Source organism: Lissotriton vulgaris, chromosome 12 (assembly GCF_964263255.1).
Source record: "Lissotriton vulgaris chromosome 12, aLisVul1.2, whole genome shotgun sequence".
In the NCBI taxonomy this organism is placed as follows: Eukaryota; Metazoa; Chordata; class Amphibia; order Caudata; family Salamandridae; genus Lissotriton; species Lissotriton vulgaris.
Window position 1 is genome coordinate 63,016,937 of NC_141700.1, and position 18,101 is coordinate 63,035,037.

The window sequence follows — 18,101 nt, forward strand, 5'->3', positions numbered from 1 at the left end:
TGAGTCGTACTGTGACCTGAGAGGAACTTGGCGGCATTTTCAGCAACCCCAGATGGTTTTTCTTTGATCTCCAATACTGCTGCTCTCTACTGAAGACAGGCTCAACCCAGAAACACGTGTCTAGAGATACACAGCAATGTCCGCACCAACTTTGGTGAAAAACTCCAGCTAATTTTGAAGTAAGTTTAAACTGTGTACTGCATTTACCAGGATGCAAAGGGGTGAACTGTGCTGGGACTGTGAGGCAGTGTGCTCCCAACCCCCTTTCGACTAAAACCTTACCGGCCTCCCAGATGTCTACAGTCTCGGATAAGGCGCTTCTGGTGAGCCCACGCATGTACACCTCAAGACACGGGAAAAGATCTTTCTCTTTTACAGTCCGTTATCATTGAAACAAACTTCCTTTTAGTCTCGGCTTCTGCTCAGACTTCACTTCCTTAAAGAAGAGGTTGAAGACTTGGTTGTTTTAAAATGTATTATCCCCTTTTCAAGCAGTACAGTGCCAAGATACTCCTCCGGAAGAAAGTCGTGTGCTATACCAAATGCCAAATAAAAATACAAGCAGCCCTCTGTCAACCCAATAGATCTCTTTTTGGCACGCCTTTTATAGCAGGACCAGAGCAGTAAAGCCAGACACAGGTCGCAAGAAATACCAATTTGTTCGAATGGGGACCCCGAAAGCAAGCAGCTGGGACTTCAAATGGTTCCTGCATGTGCGTACAGCCAATGGGATACCTCTCCCTGTAAGCTTGGGAGGCTTCCCTCGAACCAGTACAAACAGTTCTTGCGTGAGTGAACAGCCAATGGGATACCTTTCCCTCTATGCTTGGGAGGCTGCCCTCAAACTAGTAATAACATTTCTTGCGTGAGCGAGCAGCCAATGGATATAGCTTTATAATAAGGACACTAAAAGCAAACAACACACAAAAACCAGCACACATCTTGAAGCTCAAGAAACAAAAGCAACCTTATTTTTTGAGTTTACATTTTATTATAGGGTTTTTTTTATTGGAAAGACCAATCCAAATTTCATGAGTGGTAAGTTTATACCAACATTGTTTTGCTTTATAAATGAACTGTCAAGTAGTGGAAGATCACAGACCTTTCCATGGCACCCAGTGGGAAGGTAAAAACTACGACACGAGGACGGTGCGCTATCATCACTTCTATATGCGGATGAGATGCCGCAGAGATGCACTCTGTCCTACTTTGGAAATGGAAACCGCTTTGTTTTGCCCAGTGGTCCATACAGCAAGCCCCAAAGTACCCGAAGAACACCTCTTTTTTTATGGAAAAAAAATACCTCACCAAAGTTCATCAAAATATATAAAAGAAATTGATCTGTACAATGTTTTACAGATCTATCAGCAATGGCGCCAAAGGAGAGTGTAGTGTTATCCAAAAGGCCTACCTGGAGCGGTAAAATTCAAGGTCCCAATTAAGGGGAGCAGCACGAGGCGATTCAAGTGCAACCATCATCCAATAATTTCATCTGCCAATCAGGATGGAGGCCCTAAACTGAACCCAAGAGTGGATCCCTCAAAGAGGTTCAAACAACCTATGGGGCCGATCATGGTAGGCTTAGCGCATGTCCCATAAACAGGGAGCACTGGAAGCTTCTCAAACAGTAAATCGGAAAACATGGAAGAGGGCGACGTGATCAGCACAAGCTTCATCGGTCAATATTTAATGCTATACAGGCATGTCCCCACCTGGGCTGCCCGGCACTGGACTTAGCTTTCTATGCACTTAAATAGTTTAAAGGCCCACACTAGACTAGAGCGAGGGCCGTGAGGTCAATGTGCTGACGAGGTCTCGCCAGTGGCACGTCTTCCTAGTGCAGTAAAAAAATGCACCACATTCTCTAGTTTTAAAGAAAAAACAAAAATCTCTATCTTGGAAAAATACAATTAATTTAAGAGTAAGTTAAAGACATCCGTAAGGTACCATCCTTAACCTCTAATAATTATTTTCTTCTTACTCAAAGAAGCGTAGCCTTACTGCGTCTTTACATCAAGTCATTAAAAAAAAATCACAACAGATGGGCAGCTTTTAGACTGGTTTGGAAATGTTTGAGCTTAAAAGAATCACTACCAAGGGGATTTCAATTCATTTTACGTGGGTGAGTAAAGTGAGAGGGAAAGAGGTAATTTGTACAAAACCTGCAGCCTCTGTAGACCTTTGTGAACAAATCTGGGTTGAAATTGAAAGTGGTTTTAGAAGGGCTCAAGGCAAATAGAAGGGAACAGCTGGTAATACCTGCATCAAAATGCTAACTAAATATTTGCTAATAGGAGGTGTTATGTCACCGGACTTACATATTAATTCTAACGAGCAGCATATCTATAACCTCTTAGACTCTTAGTGGCTCCTAGGGACACCGCAAAGTCCTCCACCACTCCGTAGAGTCGGACAGTCTGGGACCAATGGATATAAACGTATCAGCACCAGTGAACATTTTCAGGAGACAGCTCCTAGGTAATTGGCTCAGAGACAGGGATGGGGCAGACGGGGAGATCAGGTGTCAGTCATTCCATAAAGGCACACTTTTCTTCATCCACTGAGGGCGAGCACAGCAGAAAGTTAAGTTGTGTATGCTTTCCAGACCTCTGCTTCGAGTGTCTGCCCCAGACTGGACTGTTGCCCCGAACAACAATGTGCAAATCTTGGTGCTCCAACGACGCAGGATCCTCAATTCTCCAGATCTCAGAATAGGTCCACTTCAAAGGTACTCGCTTAAACCAGAAAACAAGAAGGTAACGTTAGCTCTAAAACAGAAGGCGAAGTTTGACCTGTCGCACTTTGATGCTCCTGGCTCTCCCCATTAGAAAGGAGCAAGGGAAGTGACACTGCATAGGGTGCTCTACAACAGAACTGGCACTAATATGGGATATCCTTGGGGGGGGGGGGGGGGGAGGGGGGGAGAGACCTCAGGCCCAGTAGAGCAGGGGAGATGGGGTGGCCCTGGGGGAGGTATACTGAGACAGACAGGTAGGCACAGGTGGGGACGTAATGAGTTAGGAAGACCAGAAAGGCTACAGGTAAACAATGTCTGCTACCGGAAGGGTTATAGGGAATAGCTGGCAGGTACCCCGTAGGTTTATGACCAAGCACAGTGAGAATTGTGAGGAGGCACTGTGCGGGCCATGCTAAGAGAGACACTGAGGGCAAGGGAGGACTATAAAGGCAGACGAGTGATCACAGGGTGACCTCTGCTGAGAGATGCGCAAGTGCAAAGAGATGGAATCAGGGTAACAGGAAGACAGTGGGTAGGCTGTAAATAGAGCTTTGAGGATAGAACGAGAGAGATTCACGAGTAAAGGATGCGTGAAACAGAGAAAGCTGTATAAAGAGAGTGGCCAATAACAAGAAATATGGGCTGTTGATGGAAGACCTATAAGGTGAGAGACAAAGTTACAGATTGCGCTACAAAGGAAGACGGACGGTTAGAGGGTCTAATGAGATGGGCAGATCGTGGCATTAGAACAATAAGAAGTCAAAGGGTTAATGGTTTGTTAGTGGGTGAGTCTAAGCAGGATGGGACGGCACAGAATGTGCTAGTCTTCGGCTATATCCAAATTCCCACCCCTCCAAGTTCTTTGACAATGCCCTCTTTTTTCTCTCCCATTTTCAATTTTCTAATAGAAGAAAATTATCTATTAGTCCCACCTCAGCTCTTGTACCATGTTAAGCCTTCTTCAACCCCTCACCTGTCTATCCGACTCAGCACCTCCTTGACTTGCATCACCAGACTCTCGTGCTGGGCAGGGTTGCTTTCGATGATACTGTGCAGTTTGGCCATGTAGACATCCAGGTTCCCTTGCGTCGGTGTCTCCCCGGATCCTGGGCAGGAGATAGGAAAGAGAAGTGTTAGAAACAGAAGTATGGATAAAGCCAGCAACTCTCAGAACAAGAGGTCTCAACAGTATAAAACAATCCCATTTCCCCCAAAAAGGCAAAACTCCTCCCTGGAAGCCTCTTGTAGTCTTTTTTGTTAAAAAAATCCACAATAGCATGCAATTACAACCAAAATAACCACCTCCTATACCAATACCACAAATATCAGCTCTCTCCTTTTGCCTGCAACACAGTTTCTGGTCAGTCGTCTATGTGAGCACAATCACCAACAATGCCTCTGACACATTCACCGCAAATGTTGTTAGTAGTGAATTCTCCGTTGACACTTCAACCTTTATCACTATGAAGGCCACCACCAAAACAACCACTTTCAATACTGCAACCAATACCACTACAACCCTTCTTGCATTGATGATTGCCCATGCACCCACCACATTTACCAATGCCACTAAACCCGCCATCACCCCCAATGCCAATACACCAAACATCACCGTCAATGGCACTCCACCAGCCATCACCGTCAATGGCACTCCACCAGCCATCACCGTCAATGGCACTACACCAGCCATCACAGCCAATGCCACTACACCAGCCATCACTGCAAATGCCACTATAGATGTCACTTTAATCACTGCTTTCAATATAACCAACTCAATCACCAACCCCGTATCTCTACCGCCACTATAAGTAATGTGTTAGTTATGCCACTTTCTAGCAGCAGCATTAGATTTACTGACCCAAAACAACCATGAGCTTAATAACTTTTCAATAACAAAAAGAAAAATGGAGAAAATACATTAGAGGAAAACTATATAAATAGAAAAGGTTAGTAACATAACTTTTCTCTACTCACATTTGATACTAAAACGCGGACACCCCTCTTACTCGGACAATACTACCACACACACCTACATGTCAGCAACCAAGAAGATTTTTACTACAACCAATGCAATATCTCCACCGTCACCAAACTGGCCACAATCATTTGATGAGCAGTGCTGGAATCCAGTCGATGGGGACTCAGCTGCCACATCGTCAGTGGTGGAATTGGATAGGCTTAGGTGAAAGCTGGAAGTGAGTTGGCCAGGAGTGGGAAGGTTGGGCACTGAAGAGGTATCCATTTGGAATTGGACTCAGTCGCAATAGCTGGGCAGGCACATGGTTTGTACTCCGTGGGTACTGACGAGGCAAACGGACAGCAATGGGCACATCAGAGTGGGAAGTGAGGGCCCACATGGTCACTGCGGAGCTAACTAGAGCTTGATTCTGAGCAGAAAGGTGGGCGGTCCAACCTCATTTGGGATGGGCAGCACTGCAGGTGGTCACATGGGCACTTCTAGGCCCACTGGGAGCGAGGTGGGGAGCAGGTACCATCATCAAACCCACATCTCCTGGAATGGTCAGGGAGGTAAGGCATGATCAGAGCTGAATTCACCTGGAATGGGCAGCGACCTGAAGCTCCCGATCAGGGCCTGGCGCACAGCCTGCAGTCGCTGCTGCAGCTCCATCGTCTGCTTCTCCTCCAGCATCAGGTCGTGCTCCAGCCGCTCCCGGGCGGTGTTCATGTTCTCGGTGTGCTTCTGCAGAATGGCGTTTTGCTCCTCAAACTCTGTGTTTATCTTGCGCAAACGCCTCAGTTCTGCTTCGCGGACTGCAACAGAAACCAAAAAGAGCAAATTCAGCGCCAGTGGTGTGCTGCGACAGCCGTCGCACATTAGTGACGTACACAGGAAACTGGCATGTTTCAGACATCACTGACAGCAAACACATTTTCAAGGGGTTACAGTTCTATAAGACACCACCATCGTTCTAATTCTAGCAGTAATTTATTCCAGGTACTAATGAGATGTAATATTTCCTCTTTAATTAATAGGAGAATTTTACACATTCAGCAAGACACTTTCTTTCCTGCTTTTTTCAATCTTTTTGGAGACTATGCACATGTTCGAAGCCTGATTTTCAGAAATTGTCACAGAAAGTTCAACTGCAGGACTTATGCATCCGAGTAGGAAAATGCGGTACACTTGGTCTCCCTGGAGCGCTGCAGTCCTGTTCGTTTTTGGGGGGATAGACTGGTCCCAAAAACTTCACTAGTTTGCACTTATCTTTCCCACTCCAAATGTCTTTTAATGTACATGTGATTAGATATACTAATTAGAAAGCTTGTTTAAATGGGTTTCAGTAGGCGGCAGAGTATTTTAACAGGAAGGCTCAACATAACATAAGTCACTTTGCTTTAAAAAGCTGGTATTGACCCCACATCTAAATTAAGCTGTCGCTTCACACTTATTCAATAGGCATCAACATTCTTTAAGTATATTAACCTCAAAAGGAAAACAGGACGAGGTAGGCTGATGGCACGTCAAAATGTGGCCTACGGAATAATACAGTACCTGCAGAGGGCTGTCACTGACCGATGCTCTAGTCAAAAGGTAGGTGTCTACCACCTGCACCACCGCCCTAATGCAGTAAAAATACGCAGGCCCCTCACCAGCATTTGTTCTAAATCTCATCATACGTCTTAAAAATCATACGGTCTCGTATTCGTCTGAAATCTGATTTCACTTTAGCCAACTAGTCCTACCAAATCTGGGGGCTGCCTTCTAAATGCTACCATGAGGTGTGTGGGGATAAAGCTTGTTGTAGAACAGGCCCACGTCTGTGAATTCCTGAAGATATTCTCTAGAAAAAGAGAGTACAGGTATTAGATTATACTTGAACTCAAATTATCAAATGCAACACCTTTGTTTTGATCCAGGAACTCCTCTGTGAAAATGGGTACGTCGAATGCAGGAAAACCATCGCTTAATGAATCACTGCCCTGAGAAAAAGAGACAGAGTTGCAAATATGGGTTAAAGTCTGCGAAGTGGAAATAAAAAGATGAATACAGAGGAGGGGATGAAATGCACATGTAAGAGACACTGACTAGAAACACCAGAGGGAGAGGGAGAGAGAGAGAAGAGAGAAAAGGACACCACTCTCAAGTTTTAGCTTCATAACCATACATGCTGTGTCGATTGAAGAGCAGCTCACAAAATCTTGGCAAACAATGGACCCCAGTTCAATTACAAAATCATGAGGACAACAACTCTGGCCACAGCATTAGGTGGAATTGTGCTTAAAAAAACGGAACATCTCTCATAGCACATTGAACGCTGTTGACTGGCGCCGTGCTACAGCAAGCAAAAAAAGTTTTTGCGAAAAGCTGAGCAAATGAGAAGGGGGTGTTCAAAGCTTAAAAGACATCGATGCTCTGATGTTCACAGAACAGAGACATTCTCAATATACCCGGACTCAGGAAAGACGAGAGAAACCTAAGCCACTGATACATAAAATTGTTAAGACTACAAGGAAACACTAATGTTATGTTGTATGAACTTGATAAGCGCTTGAATACTAGTGGGTGTCTTGGCGTTGGCTAATGTGAGCCTAAAAAGAAAACCTGCTGAGAATTAAATACCTCTAAAGAATTGAACCAGGTTGTGAGAGCTTTTCTGAAAGCTATAAGATTCATGGAAGATTTATTGCGGAGGGGCAGCTTGCTCTAGATAGTGGAAGCACCCAGCGCAAAGCTGCGGCCTCCCAGTGACGCACGTTGGTATTGAGGCACAATCACAGATGTGGCTTTGGAAGATTTAGAGGCCTGTTGGGACTGTACCAGTTAGAGCTGTTCTTCAGGAAGGCGAGCCCTTGATCATGTAGGGCCTCGATAGTGATACCGAGAGCCTTGAAAATAATTCTGGGCCTGATCAGCAACCAATGAAGGTTCCTCCAAATGTTTGGAGACTGATTGGGTTTTGGAAGGTTGAGGAGAAGGCGGGCCACAATATATTTTAGCGTTTGTTGCATGTTAATCATGTGTTGATGAGCACTGAGGTGAAGTGCATTACAATAGTCAAGTCTGGGAATTGCAAGAGAGGTAACTGATGAGTTTTGCAAATGTGATGAAATGAAAGGAAGAAGTTTTTTTATCATCTTCAAAGCATAGAAAACTTTGGAAGAGACTGCGTTGGCTTGATCAGCGAGGGAGAGTTCATCATTTATCAAGACAACAGACTGCAAGCTTTGCTGACTGGCGTGGGGAGGGGTCCTAGCTTGTGAGAGCCACCAGGCCTGTGTCGAGAATGAAGAATTGGCACCAATGAGCAAGACCTCGGTTTTACCTAAATTTAACTGGAGGCAGTTGTCAGACATCCATTACTAACAGCCTGCATGCAGCTAGTAATTCTGGTAACTTGGTTGGGTCCCTCCCTGTCAAGGGAGATGATTTATGTGTCTGCATAGGACATAATCGCAAGGCCAAATGATTTAACAAGCTCAGCCAGAGCAGTAACGTAAATGTTGAAGAGCGTGGGGCTGAGCGCGGAACCCCGCAGGTAAGAGAGAACGGCGGAGAGACCTAGTTGTCTTGTCAGACCAATTGTTCTTGTGATAATAAAAACGAGTAAGTTCCAGGAATAGCCAGTGTTACTGATATCAGTCAGGCGGGATAACAATTTGTTGTGATGAATGGTATCAAATGCCGCCGACAAATCTAATAGAATCAAGGCCGCTTTACCTCCTGCATCAAAGGTCATTCTGAGTTCTTCAGTGGCCTTGATTAGGACAGTTTCTATGAATAGAACGGAAACCGAATAGAGGGGTGTCTAAAAGGTTGTTGGACTGAATAAAGTCAGTGAGTTGAGAGTTCATTCGTTTTTGGACAATAGTTAATTGGATCCGCAGGTTCCAGAGAAGATTTTTAAAGGAGGACGAACTAAGGCCTTCTTCCACCCAGTTGGAAAAAAGCCAGAATCAAATACAAGCTGGAAGATATTTGTTAAGACTGGGGCAATGGTATCTGCGACTAGGGCAGCAATCCTGGGTGGGCAGGGGTCGTCGGATCTTACAGCTTTGACCAGTCTAGCAACTGTGTCAATGGTCGGAGGAGTAAAGGCCGCAAAGCTAGAATCAGCTAAGGTAAGGGTAGGAGGGGTCTGGTACCCAGGGGAAGGAATCTGTCTGAAGGCAAAGTTGTTAAAAATGTTTTCAACTTTGTTAAAGAAAAATCTGGCAACCTCTTTGCAAAAGGACTGACTGCAGTTGGGGGATTTTGTGTCGGGTTTGTTGTAAGTGTATTCATTGTTAGGAAGAGTTCTTTAGTTGAATTATTGGCTTATTCAATTTTCTGGTTAAAATAGGCAGTCTTTCTGTAAAAGCTTTGGTTTTGTAAATGGCCAGGCAGGTCTTATCCTTGACCTTTTCAGCCTCATTGTATTCCTGGCGCCATTTTGTTTCTTGCCTTCTGCAGCTCTGCTTAAGAGATCTCAGATCTGCTGTGAACCAGGGGGCAGAAGCCTTAATTGTTTTGCAATTAGCTGACTTTTGAGGGGATAAAGAGGCTGACACTACCCGATGAGTATATTGGGCCACGGCTGTTTCAGGATCACCAGAAAGAATGGGCTAAGAGTCTGCTAGACAGGAGGCTAAGTTGCCTACATCGATTTTATGCCAAGCACGGGTAACAATAAGGCTATGAGTGGCTTGAAGATAAGAAGGTGCATTACTAGATACGTAGAATGTGATGGTACTATGATCCAACCACACTAACGGAAGGGAGCTTATGAAGCATATGAAGGGATTATTAGAAAAATACCATCTAATGTGTGTCCTGCTGAGTGAGTGGGACCAGTAACCAACCGTACCAATCCCAAGGCGGACATAGTCTGAAGAAAAGCATAAGTATCTGGATCTGCTAAGGCCTCTAGTAGAAAATTAAAGTCAACAAGCACTGCATTGTGCTTACAGAGAATATTGTCCTCTAATAGGCTATTAAAATATTGTAGAAAAGTGGGGCGAGGGACGGGTGGATGGTAGATCAAAGTATGTTTAAAAGATTGCGATTTAGAAACCACGATATTGAAGAAGAGGGCCTCGCGGAGAGGGTCACAACGAACGACTAAATTAGATTTATAAATTACTGCTAGGCCACCACCTCTTTTGACTGGTCTGTCAAGCCGAAAAATATCATAGCCGTTTTGGATAGCTCGAGAAAATCGAAGTCGGGTGCTAGGTCTGCCCAGGTTTCTGTGACAAAGGCTAAGGCAAGATCGTGAGATTCCATAAAAACGGGATAACCTATGCTATGCTTAACCAGGGAGCTAGCATTTAGAAGCACACAAGTCAAGTGACTGTTACAAATGGGGTGAGGCGGCTTTAAGATTGTAGAAGCATTAGTAGGATGGGCGCCTAGTGGGAGATCCAAAGATGAAACCACAAGCAGAGCAGGTACCTTTATGTTAAAGGAGGGACTGTCTGTATCCAGAAGCATGGGGGCTTAGCACTTATCAGTGGAGCCAAGCGCTAAGCACATCCCTGGAATACCTAATAAATGGCCTTGAGTCGGATTTCAAAGGGCCATGGGCATGGCGCACCACCCCTGAGTGCATTCGCTGTGCAGGCATGCTATTGGTGCAGTTAAAATGCCCGTCAGTTCTGAAACTGGGATGGTGCAGTGAGCTAAAAAACGGTGTTGGATCTAGCCCTGATCTCTTGACTGGGTGAGAGCTTTCTGCTTAATTCAGAGACTCTGTCCCTCACCACCCCTTGTTGTAAATATTTTTGTCCACCCTAAGCGTGGAAGGGTATTCTCAGATGTGAGACCCTTGCTCATTGCACCATCAGGATTCAAGCAAACCGGGCCGAAGACGGCTGTAATGCCAGAAACCGGTCCCCGGGAGCTTGTTTCCTTCCCAGTGTAAGAATTGGCTTTTGTAGTTTGGTTTGCCCTGTTCCCATCATGCACTGGGACAGGACCAGACTAATTTGCATACAGCCAGGTTCTGAAACTGGGATGGTGCAGTGAGCTAAAAAACGGTGTTGGATCTAGCCCTGATCTCTTGACTGGGTGAGAGCTTTCTGCTTAATTCAGAGACTCTGTCCCTCACCACCCCTTGTTGTAAATATTTTTGTCCACCCTAAGCGTGGAAGGGTATTCTCAGATGTGAGACCCTTGCTCATTGCACCATCAGGATTCAAGCAAACCGGGCCGAAGACGGCTGTAATGCCAGAAACCGGTCCCCGGGAGCTTGTTTCCTTCCCAGTGTAAGAATTGGCTTTTGTAGTTTGGTTTGCCCTGTTCCCATCATGCACTGGGACAGGAACAGACTAATTTGCATACAGCCAGGTTCTGAAACTGGGATGGTGCAGTGAGCTAAAAAACGGTGTTGGATCTAGCCCTGATCTCTTGACTGGGTGAGAGCTTTCTGCTTAATTCAGAGACTCTGTCCCTCACCACCCCTTGTTGTAAATATTTTTGTCCACCCTAAGCGTGGAAGGGTATTCTCAGATGTGAGACCCTTGCTCATTGCACCATCAGGATTCAAGCAAACCGGGCCGAAGACGGCTGTAATGCCAGAAACCGGTCCCCGGGAGCTTGTTTCCTTCCCAGTGTAAGAATTGGCTTTTGTAGTTTGGTTTGCCCTGTTCCCATCATGCACTGGGACAGGAACAGACTAATTTGCATACAGCCAGGTTCTGAAACTGGGATGGTGCAGTGAGCTAAAAAACGGTGTTGGATCTAGCCCTGATCTCTTGACTGGGTGAGAGCTTTCTGCTTAATTCAGAGACTCTGTCCCTCACCACCCCTTGTTGTAAATATTTTTGTCCACCCTAAGCGTGGAAGGGTATTCTCAGATGTGAGACCCTTGCTCATTGCACCATCAGGATTCAAGCAAACCGGGCCGAAGACGGCTGTAATGCCAGAAACCGGTCCCCGGGAGCTTGTTTCCTTCCCAGTGTAAGAATTGGCTTTTGTAGTTTGGTTTGCCCTGTTCCCATCATGCACTGGGACAGGAACAGACTAATTTGCATACAGCCAGGTTCTGAAACTGGGATGGTGCAGTGAGCTAAAAAACGGTGTTGGATCTAGCCCTGATCTCTTGACTGGGTGAGAGCTTTCTGCTTAATTCAGAGACTCTGTCCCTCACCACCCCTTGTTGTAAATATTTTTGTCCACCCTAAGCGTGGAAGGGTATTCTCAGATGTGAGACCCTTGCTCATTGCACCATCAGGATTCAAGCAAACCGGGCCGAAGACGGCTGTAATGCCAGAAACCGGTCCCCGGGAGCTTGTTTCCTTCCCAGTGTAAGAATTGGCTTTTGTAGTTTGGTTTGCCCTGTTCCCATCATGCACTGGGACAGGAACAGACTAATTTGCATACAGCCAGGTTCTGAAACTGGGATGGTGCAGTGAGCTAAAAAACGGTGTTGGATCTAGCCCTGATCTCTTGACTGGGTGAGAGCTTTCTGCTTAATTCAGAGACTCTGTCCCTCACCACCCCTTGTTGTAAATATTTTTGTCCACCCTAAGCGTGGAAGGGTATTCTCAGATGTGAGACCCTTGCTCATTGCACCATCAGGATTCAAGCAAACCGGGCCGAAGACGGCTGTAATGCCAGAAACCGGTCCCCGGGAGCTTGTTTCCTTCCCAGTGTAAGAATTGGCTTTTGTAGTTTGGTTTGCCCTGTTCCCATCATGCACTGGGACAGGAACAGACTAATTTGCATACAGCCAGGTTCTGAAACTGGGATGGTGCAGTGAGCTAAAAAACGGTGTTGGATCTAGCCCTGATCTCTTGACTGGGTGAGAGCTTTCTGCTTAATTCAGAGACTCTGTCCCTCACCACCCCTTGTTGTAAATATTTTTGTCCACCCTAAGCGTGGAAGGGTATTCTCAGATGTGAGACCCTTGCTCATTGCACCATCAGGATTCAAGCAAACCGGGCCGAAGACGGCTGTAATGCCAGAAACCGGTCCCCGGGAGCTTGTTTCCTTCCCAGTGTAAGAATTGGCTTTTGTAGTTTGGTTTGCCCTGTTCCCATCATGCACTGGGACAGGAACAGACTAATTTGCATACAGCCAGGTTCTGAAACTGGGATGGTGCAGTGAGCTAAAAAACGGTGTTGGATCTAGCCCTGATCTCTTGACTGGGTGAGAGCTTTCTGCTTAATTCAGAGACTCTGTCCCTCACCACCCCTTGTTGTAAATATTTTTGTCCACCCTAAGCGTGGAAGGGTATTCTCAGATGTGAGACCCTTGCTCATTGCACCATCAGGATTCAAGCAAACCGGGCCGAAGACGGCTGTAATGCCAGAAACCGGTCCCCGGGAGCTTGTTTCCTTCCCAGTGTAAGAATTGGCTTTTGTAGTTTGGTTTGCCCTGTTCCCATCATGCACTGGGACAGGAACAGACTAATTTGCATACAGCCAGGTTCTGAAACTGGGATGGTGCAGTGAGCTAAAAAACGGTGTTGGATCTAGCCCTGATCTCTTGACTGGGTGAGAGCTTTCTGCTTAATTCAGAGACTCTGTCCCTCACCACCCCTTGTCGTCATGGGCAGGAGGCGTGTCCGTGGGTGTGGCTAGTGTGCACTGCAGTGCAAAGCAGGAAAACATGGGGAGGGGGGGGGGGGGGGTAATAAAAAGAAGAACTGGGGTCTAGCAACCCCAGTGACTCGTCTGCAGACTCCCCTGTGAGACAGTCTCTATTGGTCAAGCAAAAAAAAAAAAACTAAAAGTGAGTACGTTAAAAACAATTAAAATAAACATAAAAAGGGCATCAACCCTTCCAACTATGGCACTGACGGCAACCAAGAACTAACGCAGGAGGCAGGCACCTCCCAAAAGATGGCAGAAGGAGTCTACCTCAAGGAACATAAATCTTCGTGTCAGGTCAGTTACCGCTATGAATCAGTTTCCACACACTGACTCCAACAGAGAGCAAGACATATGCAGGGACTACTGTTCTGTATGTCTAGAGACAAAGTCTCAAATTTCTGTGCAGCTGCTGAAGTTCAGTATTCTTCCAGGGCCCAAGGGGATAGCACTATCAATGTTCGTTTGCAGGAAAGGACACAGTCACCTTGTTGTGGCAGAAGCAGCGCTTGCAAAGGGATCAGGGCCATATCTGTTGCAGGCAAAAATCTACTATTTGAAAGCCGACTGGAAGAGGCCGAGCCTGGAGAAGTAATTTTTGTGAGAGTTTTGCGAGAAGCCAATGAACTTTGTAGATCTACTGAGCAGAACTTCGTCTCTGAATCTTCGGGGAGAAGTAGGGGGCAGCAAGGTGTATCCCGCTGGGACGGCTTTCGGTGGGGTGGATCCAATGCAGTAAGCAGGACAGGACTCAAAGGCAGAATGGAACAGAACTAGGCTATTTCAAGCCACCTGGTTATGCTTCCTTGGGGTCGTTGTGGTGGGGTGTTGTCACTGCGATGCTGAAGAGCTGCTGGTACACGAAACCACTGGATCAGTAAGAAGAGGGCAGATCACGACTATACAGCCAAAAACCCCAATGAGTGAGAACTGGACATGGGTGAGACGTTGCTTTCAAATTCTGAGATGCAGATATAGGTCACCTAGTATTGAGTGCACTAACCATCAATCAATCGATCAGTAGATTTGTACAGCGCTACTTGTCAACCGTGTGGGTGTCCAGGCACTGATAAGCAACCATCCATAACAATAGGTTTGTTCAATCATTCAGTAGGCCGAGTGATGTTACAGAAGGGGCCACAACATCATGGTGTGAGAACCTAACAGATGGCGGAGAGCCACCTAGACTCTGAATGAGAAGAGAGGGTCACACTGACCCTAAATGAACTTATAGAGCTGCAGTATGGAGAGACTGACCATCACTAGGTTCAGGAGTGACCAAGAGATGCTGGATTTGCTGCAAGGATGAAAGAAGCCCGTCTATAGACCCAGCTCTCTGGATGGCTGTGCTATTACGGAGCGCAAATAAGATCAGGATTGTCTCTGGGACAGTAAAACAGCTCGTCCTTGCTGCGTCACCCTTGGTGTGTGTAAGCAAAAACCACAGTAGTTTAATGCATTGGCAAATAGAGAAAAAAAATTCATGTACCGATGCTGTGGAGAATCAGGAAAAAAAAAAGAATAGGAGAAAAATGTATGTGACAGGAGTAGCAGCAAAGGGGTGGGCCAGCAGTGGCTGGGGGAAGTTGAAAGGTAAATACTTATGTGCCGGGGTCAGGGAAGGGGAAACAAAGAGAAGCTTTGTGTTTGGCAGTTTTAAAACAATAAAAGTCAGATAAAGAGGAGTGAGGCAAGTAATAGATGAGCTGGGGTCGGAGCAATGCGGAAAGCACAGGGCGCGGATTTGTGGGGGGAAGCAGCACATGCGGGAGGGTGTGAGAAAACAGCCACTTGCATGGGGTGCTGAAACGAAAACAAAAAAAGTAGTTTCCGGCATGTAACCAGTGGATGGATACAAATTATACAGTTAAAAGGATGGTGAAGAATCTATGCTCCAGAAAAGGGATAAACACAAGAAAAGGAAGGAAAGTGACTGAATAGGCAGCAAGCAAATGAGAATAACAGGAAACCAACCACGGGTAAGCAATGGGCAGACGCAAAGACTACTGTAATATCTGGTATGGTCAACAAGAGGTATTTAGACAACAGCTGTCTGTAGGCGGGGAGACCTAAGAAGGGTCCACAGAAGTACAATGAGGCAGATGCATAGAGCGCAGGTCGGAAAATGCCAGCAAGTGATGAAGTTAAAAGGAAAGGAGAGGCACAGAAAGAAACAGGGCAAACTAAAGCTTGGACAGGAAAGAGAACACAAAATGAAGACAAACAATATAAAGTGAGAACATATTCTAAGAAGGCAGAATTGAGAGGATAAGCTGCAAGAAAGGAAAGAAATGGTCAACTATAAAAAGAGAGGGGAAGACAATGGCACAGACAGAAGCACTGCAACTGAGAGGCTGCTTTCTTTAACCAGCACACACTCGCACTGCACCACTGCGGTCTGAGGCACTTCACACTCACTGCATGTGGGTGTCCATTGAGCAGGGTGCTCCCCGATTCTGCTCCCGTTTCCTCTGCAAGGAACAAAAGTTTCACATTAGAAGCAGGTTCTACTGCTTGTGAAAGTCACATATGTTTAATTCAACAGGCCAAGCTGAACCAATGTGCATGTATTTCTAGGCCCAGAATAATAGTCAATAATGACTGCATCATTCACATGTCAACCCATCACCCTACTCTATCTACTCATCGCCTCATGCACTACAAAGTGCCAGTTTGTCTATGTTAAACAACGCAACATTTACAAGGTTTCTAAATTCCACATGCAAAGGTATCCCTAGGGTTGAGTCGTACGACCATATATTTGTACTACAGTTACTAGCCAAATTTGGTGTGAATAACGGAAGCAAGAACAAAGTTAAAAGCATCCCAAACAAGACAATTAGATGCAATCTCTTTTCTAGTCTTATTTAAACAAATTACAACAGCCAACCATCTTTACATACATTTAAATGTAAAGATATTATGATGTCCATATTAACACTATTCAGATGCATTCTCCCTGCAGGCTGTGAAATATATATGAATGAGCGCTGGGAGCAGATATATATATATATATATATATATTTTTTTTTTTTCTTCCAAAAGAAGAGACAGCACTCTCGAGGGAGGAAAGTAACTCGATTTAATCGTGCGAGTTACCGGTACAACTGACACGTTTCAGCTCGCACCTTCATCAACATGGAATGTTGATGAAGGCGGGAGCCGAAATGTGTCAGTCTCTTCTTTTGGAAGAATTTGGAGCTACATACAGAATCCGTGGTTCAACCACCACACACTTGGGCAGGCACACGCTCCAGAGTGCAGAGCGTTTTTGGTGGATAGGAAGCGATTATATATGTAGTGGAGAAGTGTGGCTCAGGGGTTAGAGGCGGCAGACCCGGAATCTGAGATCGACCCTGGACCAGGGTGCAATTCCTCACCTCAGCGGGTCTTGGGCTCAAAAATTCCACGGACTCGATAATTCTCGCTCCGGTGCCTTCTCGACTCACGGGTTCACACTCTGCGACTCTGGGCAATAGCTTGCTTAATCTCCACAACTGCCCCTCGCGGCGGGATGCCTGGCTTTTACCTTGTGGATACCCTGCCGGGGTTATCTCACAGGGGAATACCAGGACGGGTTCCCTAAGCAAGCGCCGGGAAACCCACTGCGGGTAGCTGTGCGCTGTACAAGCTCAAATACATTTACATATGTACAGGAATTTATATAGCGCAAATCACCGAGCGGTTTCTAAGCGCTTGCTTAGGGAACCCGTCCTGGTATTCCCCTGTGAGATAACCCCGGCAGGGTATCCGCAAGGTGAAAGCCAGGCATCCCGCCGCGAGGGGCCATTGTGGAGATTAAGAAAGCTATTGCCCAGAGTCGCAGAGTGTGAACCCGTGAATCGAGTAGGCACCGGAGCGAGAATTGTCGAGTCCATGGACATTTTTTAGGACTCAAGACCCCGCCGAGCCGGGAATTGAACCCTGGTCCCGGGCTGACCTCTGCTTCCAGGGCTGCCTCCTCTAACCAGTGAGCCACACTTCTCCATATATATATATATATATATGTTTTTCATTATTAGCGAATACGGTATATAAACTTTCCTTAATTTAAAAAAAAATTCTTTCAGCTCTGAAGACTTTTGTAGAGAATGTCTCTGGATGTGGTTTGCTGATGCTGAAAACTCCACAATATCATTTGGACATTGGTTAGAAGTAGTCGAAGAGGATAAAAAAGCAGCTTATAAAATGAAGTTTTCCAGGACAGTAAACGTGGCAGAGCTGGATCATCCAAAGCCAGTCCAGAAGATCCATGTAGATGGCATCGGGCTGGCCTAGAGCCGGCGCCTGGTGTCCAGCAGTGCTAATATCACTCTTTTTAAGCGTTTGTGGACCGCTGCTTTGAGCTCTTACTCTGAGACCCCATAACATTCTCAACTCAATACAACAGAGATGTGTGATCACTTAAATATCTGCACTTTTCCCACAATCATGTTCATTTACCTAACAATGTCTGTATGTCTAGACAATCTGAACTAGGTTCACTCTCGTTAAGACAGGGGTCTACGTCATGTTAGAACTTCGTCAAAACAATTGTTCAGACCTTTCTTTATCTTCTTTTCCTGGATCTTCTCTGAGCACATCTTGAAGGCCTCGGACTGCTGGTACTCGCGTAGCTCCTTCATATACTGCTGCTTCTCCCGCTCAGCCTCATCCAGATACCTCTGAAAACATAAGTGCTGTTGGTGGCTTTGAACTTTGAACTAAAGATAATTCTCCAGAGAACTGAACACAAAATGTAGGTCATTCCTTTCAATGCTCAAACCAAGCAAAAGCAGGCGCTGTGTTGTATTAGAATTCCAAACTACTTTATGGTACTACGGTCTGCAGC

At 45.8% G+C, this 18,101-nt stretch overlaps 1 protein-coding gene across 4 annotated transcripts in view; it reads right to left on the reverse strand.

Moving 5' to 3' along the window:
- Window positions 1–968: 968 nt before the first annotated feature.
- The window catches only part of HMG20B (high mobility group 20B), a 49,317-nt gene continuing 32,184 nt past the window's right edge, over window positions 969–18,101 (reverse strand). For 3 of the 4 annotated variants that reach the window (XM_086947119.1, XM_086947117.1, XM_086947118.1), the window contains exons 5-10: window positions 17,814–17,934; window positions 15,689–15,741; window positions 6,601–6,679; window positions 5,294–5,509; window positions 3,711–3,843; window positions 969–2,735 (exon numbers count right to left, since the gene is read on the reverse strand). In XM_086947119.1, the coding sequence (XP_086803245.1) occupies window positions 2,723–2,735; window positions 3,711–3,843; window positions 5,294–5,509; window positions 6,601–6,679; window positions 15,689–15,741; window positions 17,814–17,934 (615 nt within the window). In that variant the 3' untranslated portion in view covers window positions 969–2,722. Of the gene's footprint in view, window positions 2,736–3,706; window positions 3,844–5,293; window positions 5,510–6,600; window positions 6,680–15,688; window positions 15,742–17,813; window positions 17,935–18,101 lie in introns of those variants that run through there. The other variant, XM_086947120.1, reaches the window with a different exon arrangement.